General features: G+C 30.5%; 3 protein-coding genes across 6 annotated transcripts in view; 1 reads left to right on the forward strand and 2 right to left on the reverse strand.

The window, feature by feature from the left end:
• LOC106762345 (DNA mismatch repair protein MLH1) overlaps positions 1–355 on the forward strand; it is a 14747-nt gene extending 14392 nt beyond the window's left edge. For both annotated transcript variants that reach the window (XM_022781572.1, XM_022781574.1), the window contains one exon: positions 154–355. In XM_022781572.1, the coding sequence (XP_022637293.1) occupies positions 154–207 (54 nt within the window). In that variant the 3' untranslated portion in view covers positions 208–355. The remainder of the gene's footprint in view (positions 1–153) is intronic.
• A 568-nt stretch (positions 356–923) lies between these two features.
• Positions 924–1494, reverse strand: LOC106761612 (dolichyl-diphosphooligosaccharide--protein glycosyltransferase subunit 4A). The gene is made up of 3 exons (XM_022781576.1): positions 1442–1494; positions 1251–1339; positions 924–1170 (listed from the first exon to the last, which is right to left on the reverse strand). Exon 3 carries the CDS (start codon positions 1168–1170, stop codon positions 1057–1059), a length of 114 nt encoding a protein of 37 aa, XP_022637297.1. The 5' UTR covers positions 1251–1339; positions 1442–1494; the 3' UTR covers positions 924–1056.
• Positions 938–4258, reverse strand: LOC106761336 (E3 ubiquitin-protein ligase RNF170). 3 transcript variants are annotated; one of them, XR_002668050.1, is made up of 8 exons: positions 4122–4258; positions 3835–4034; positions 3656–3757; positions 2813–2864; positions 2574–2720; positions 1442–1580; positions 1251–1339; positions 938–1170 (listed from the first exon to the last, which is right to left on the reverse strand). XR_002668050.1 is itself a non-coding variant. In XM_014644876.2 (5 exons), exons 1-5 carry the CDS (start codon positions 4213–4215, stop codon positions 2608–2610), a joined length of 561 nt encoding a protein of 186 aa, XP_014500362.1. In that variant the 5' UTR covers positions 4216–4258; the 3' UTR covers positions 2327–2607. The 3 variants fall into 3 exon arrangements, 1 of the variants encoding a protein (XP_014500362.1); XR_002668049.1 differs by lacking the exon at positions 1251–1339; XM_014644876.2 differs by lacking the exons at positions 938–1170; positions 1251–1339; positions 1442–1580 and having other exon boundaries at positions 2327–2720.
• Between the last annotated feature and the right edge of the window lie 1011 nt (positions 4259–5269).

The raw sequence follows: 5269 nt of genomic DNA on the forward strand, positions 1-5269 counted from the left end.
ATATATATATATATATATATATATATATATATATATATAAACTATCTGTGGGAACGTTATGCCAGAATTAAATACATATATCGCGCATTGTTTCTTCGGATTATTCATTAGGGATGTCATCCCGAATTCTCATTATGAGATGCATTTTGTCAGAATACTTTCGAAACATTTCAGAAGAAGTTGCAGACAAAAGGTGTGCAGAAATAACAACATGCAAGAAGTTCATGGGCATGATTCATAGATTGGATATTTCAATGAACAGAAGAAGCTTGTATATGTGTCCTATAATAATCATATTTGGGAGTCAAGCTTACCATCCATTTAAATTTTAGCTGAAGAAAAAAGTTTCAGCGAAGGTATGTCTTGTCTTCAACTCCAAACAGAATTTACAGGTTTTGCCACTTTGTATGATATTGCTCATTTACTTTCAAATAAAAACTAAATCTAGAAGGAAATTGTAAAAGTTGGCATGACACTTTAACACATCGTTTTCTTTTATTTGATAGAGGGAGGAGACAGGAAATAAAGCAGATTGAAAGATAAGCTGAAAATGAAAGAGCTACTTCTATGGGAGAATCCTCAAGTCAAACAAACAAACAAACTTAAAAGAAGTGTTTTGTAAAAATGAAGCTGATCACTCAGAAAATGTAGCAACATGACTACGAATTAACCAATATCATGTAACCAGTATGTGCACAAATTCATCCAATTAAAAAAGTGTATCCAACTCCAACACAGGGTTTTTGAAGCATCCAAAGAAAACAATTCAATACTTCATATAGCATCCACCAACTCCAGGAAAGATAATTCTCCAAGGAACATAAAGAAAAATTTTCTAATTTCAAAGTAAATTCAGTATTTTCATTACTTTTTCAATCAAAATTCCACTAAAACAAACAAAAGCTTATGGTATCGCACATGAGTAGAGCAAGAAACCTTTAGTCGTAAGCTAACATTCGCATTCCCAAACTAGAGTTCTTGATTGCATCAAATATCCATTTGCAAAGAATCTCAGTCTACAAAACGAAAATTACATCATTAACTTAAAACGCTTTCCTAGTTCCCTTCAAACTTTGGGTCAGCCATAACAAAATGGTATGCTATCACCAGCACAAAGATGAAGACGCCAAGAAAATTGGCAAAGAAACCCAGATCTTGATCATCAATCATCTGCAACATCGCAGAGAACAAAATCAAAACATGACAATACCCTGATTTGGGATATCAGAAAGAGGATTCACAACACAAACATGAAATCTAAAATTTTGAATTTGTCACGGCATAGCAGTGTGCAGTAAAAAACACAGAGATCGAAGAAAATGGGACGGTTGAATTTGATCTGAAAAGTGAAAAAGAAGGATGTGAAAGGGGAAAATGAAATTGAGAAAGGAGTAAGTGAGGATCGATCTGATGAAGGAAAAATCGAAAAGAATGAGATTACCTTCGGACGACGCGGTGGCAGTTGCTGTCACTTCTCTCTGCGCTCTTCCTTCTTCTCCCCTGCGCTGCTCCCCACACTCCTTCTTTTCCAACACAAATATAAACCATACCATTCACTCCTTTTACCATTTTGCCCATCACTATTTTCCAAATTCCCAAATAATTAATAATAATAATGCTATTTATAAAATAAACACATTCCAAAAATATGTTATACTCCAAACAAAAATATTATATCAATAAAATATACCGAGCATTGGTTTTATTTTCTTGATAAAATTATTATTTTATAACTATGATACATAGAAACTCCAATTTGAATCATATATACATATTCATCTCCAATACTATATATATATATATATATATATATATATATATATATATATATATATATATATATATATATATATATATATATATATATATATATATATATTTATGTATATTAATGAATTATTTAATATATAAAAAAATAACACTTTTATGAAAATAATAATTTATAACTTTTTTAATTTAATATATATAACTTTAATTTGGATTCACAGAATAACAATCTTATATTTATCATGTCTTTAAAAATTATTGTATACTTTTTAATATACATATATCACCTATTGTATTTTATTTTTTTAAAATAAACATATATATATGTATAGGATACATATGATATATTATAATTATACAAAATTATTCTTCTTTTCCAATTTAAATTATTGCACAAAATTTCTAGACAGCTCCTAATTGTATTAGGTTAGTTTTTATGAACAAAGTATTTATATTTATATATATTAATTAAGCATTATAGAAAACTATGTACCAAGTTTGTAGTGAATGAGGCTTGTAGTAAGATTGATTACAAGTAACTAAGTAATGTTTTCAAAGATTAATGACTACTCAGACTTTTACTAAAATCTCAATCACTCAAAGGAGACATGTTGGGTACTTGATGGAAAACCAGTAGATCTGAAAGCACTTTACAAGGATACTCATGCTCAAAAGAAAACAAAATGTTAAAGAGTTAAAAAAGGCAAAACATTAAGAGCACTTTTCCATTGTAATTTCCACTATTTGAAATTGAAGCTTCTGTATATGTACATAGAAAACAAAGTACACTTCATCTTCAAACTCACATCAGTGCAGGAATTGAAAATTTGCAGAACATGTTCAGGAACCCGCATGACGGAGATAAAGAACTGATCTATAAAGGGCAGCAACATGTAGGAAGCAGATCAGCCCAATTAAGACATCATCTAAGAGACCAACTATTCCTAATATAGCTGCAACAACCATTCAAAAACAGAAACACAGTTACTGTATCAAATATTATACAAATTCCAACCCAAAAAGAAAAAAGGTACAATAACTATACCTTCAGGAATGAGGTCAATTGGACTCAGGATGTATACAACACTTGCTATCATCTGTAAATAAAGATAAACTAATATCACCCTTCTCTTTATATATTAATATAAAATAATAAATCTATCAAGATTGCTAGAACAATAAATCTGGCATCTAAAAGGATCTTTATTAATTCTAAAGGAAAACACAAACAAATAAGAAAGGGAAAACAAACTTCACCAATGTATGGAACCCTCTTTATTAATTCTTGTCACAAGATGTCACTTATTACATACAAGCACTGTTCATTTTTTTTTCATTACATATCTACGTTTCTTTGTGTTCTATCATTTTTCTCTCTGAATGTAGATGAGCACTTGGATTGGATGTTTAATGATAATTTTTGAAAAAAAACAAAAGTACTATGTGCCTGCTTAACATGTATGTATCTGTTTGGGGATTTTCCATCACCTTCCCTACTTTCAATGAAAAGCGCCATTCAACATATATTTTCTGATATAAGTGAAACTCCACTGCGTCTATTATTGAGAATTTAGATGGTTTAGTTCTATAATTGGGAATTTCCATGTTCTCTCCCTTATCCTGCTCAAACTCATATTCAAAAATCAGCCCAATACCCAAACCCTTGAATTTTTAAAGGGTTCCATAACATCAATCTTGTTAGTATTTTATTGTCATGAGTTGTTAACTGCTAAAGAAACAAGTTACCGACAAACGCAACCCATATGAAACAAAGATACCCAAAACCTAAATTATCCCTTTTATCTAAATTGAAGACTGTAAAAGAAAATAACAGATAATCGATTGAGGAACACAGCAAGTAATGAATTGAAAGAGTGAGGAAACTGACAGCAACAAAGACACGAGCACGGATGACAAGAGGAAGGGATCTTTGGGGGTTTAGGAACTCCCGAAGCAGCCTGTGCAACAGAAAAGGAAGATCTTGCACTCTCTGCAATCACCATTCGGAATCAATTCGAGAAAAAAGTAGAATTAAAGGAAGAAAGCGAGAAGAAAGAAGATGGGGACCTGAAAAAAAGAGGAGGGTTGGCCACCGAAGACACGGTTATAAGCATGGATTTTGGAGAGAATCTGAGCAACTTCAGGGTCATGACGCTGACTGAGAGAGTGTTCGGTGGGGATTAAGAGAGTGATGGGTCGGCGACAGAGAGGGCATTTGCAAGAACTTGTTCCTGATGCGTGCTGCCAGACGAGCATGATGCAATTTGCTGCAAAATGAAAAGGTTGAGAATTGATGGGAAAAGGATTGAAGGGTGGAAAGAGAAAGAGAAAGAGAAAGAGAAAGCGAAGGATACCACAAAACCAGTGAGAGCAATTGGCTTGACAAGGAATGTGAAAGTTGGCATGGCAGATTGAACAGAGATCGTTGGGAGGAGGACCAGACTCCATTTTTTCTTCTTCTGTTCTTCCTTTTGCTTCTCATATATACATCTATCACAACAGATATATACTTAGCACATAAGTCATTCATTTCTTTTTTTTCTCTTCTTTTTTTATTTTATTGCAATTTTAAATTAACATCTTTCTAAAATATGTTTTAAATTATTATTTGTAATAAAAAGTATATATGGTTTATTAATAATTTTCAATAAAATCCATGGACTTCCAATTACCTTCATAAATAAATTATGTAATTATATATTATTATATTTACTCTACTCATTACTTCTTGTGTGTTTTTACTCTCTCATTTTTTCATCAATTTCACTAATATTATAAGGTCTCATATTATTACAATAACTTGTCTATGGTCTAACTAGTTGTATGGTAATCATCATACAATTAATCATTATCTCACAAAGAAAAACATCTATACTTATTAAAATATTTCTATTCCTTATGAAATAATTTTTTTCAAAATAAAATTTATATTAAACATTTGGTCTATAGCAATATAAGTGAAAGAATACATATAAATTTTCTCTACATTTAAGCTAATTTTCACACCTCTATTGTACATCTTCATTTGTTTTCGTATATCATTGAAAAAAAATCACTCAAACAAAAACGTAGAGCAAGCTAACTTTATAAAAACATAGTCATAACAAACAAGAATAAACCACATTTTAAAAAAAAAAAAAACAATGTTCACACCACACAATTATTATCTTACATCATAAAATTATTAATGAAAATATTATCTACTTTCGAAAGATTATACATTGAATTAAACTCAAAAATATTGTATTTGACATATACTTTTATCAATACATTTTGACACCTACTTCTATTAAGCTATTAGGGATTAATAAAAAAGAATCATTATTGTAAAGTTTGGAGAGAAAACTGAGAAGTAAAAATATTATTACTGTGCTGTAATTCTATTACACATAGTGCCCTATTTAAGGGACTATGGACCAACGTAAATAAGGCTTCTAAAAAGCCCAAAACCAAAAAACTAGTTAAAATAATACAATATATTTCAACATTCCCCCTCAAGCTG

The sequence above is a fragment of the Vigna radiata genome, chromosome 5 (assembly GCF_000741045.1).
Source record: "Vigna radiata var. radiata cultivar VC1973A chromosome 5, Vradiata_ver6, whole genome shotgun sequence".
Lineage (NCBI taxonomy): Eukaryota > Viridiplantae > Streptophyta > Magnoliopsida > Fabales > Fabaceae > Vigna > Vigna radiata.

Excerpts from the sequence above, each read along its gene's own strand:
- LOC106761612 (XM_022781576.1), bottom strand. The coding sequence starts at position 1,170 with ATGATTGATGATCAAGATCTGGGTTTCTTTGCCAATTTTCTTGGCGTC.
- LOC106761336 (XM_014644876.2), bottom strand. The coding sequence starts at position 4,215 with ATGGAGTCTGGTCCTCCTCCCAACGATCTCTGTTCAATCTGCCATGCC. Across the intron at positions 4,035-4,121 it reads TTGCTCTCACTGGTTTTGTG|CAAATTGCATCATGCTCGTC; the intron begins GTATCCTTCGCT and ends TTCATTTTGCAG. Across the intron at positions 3,758-3,834 it reads AACCCTCCTCTTTTTTTCAG|AGAGTGCAAGATCTTCCTTT; the intron begins GTCCCCATCTTC and ends TGGTGATTGCAG.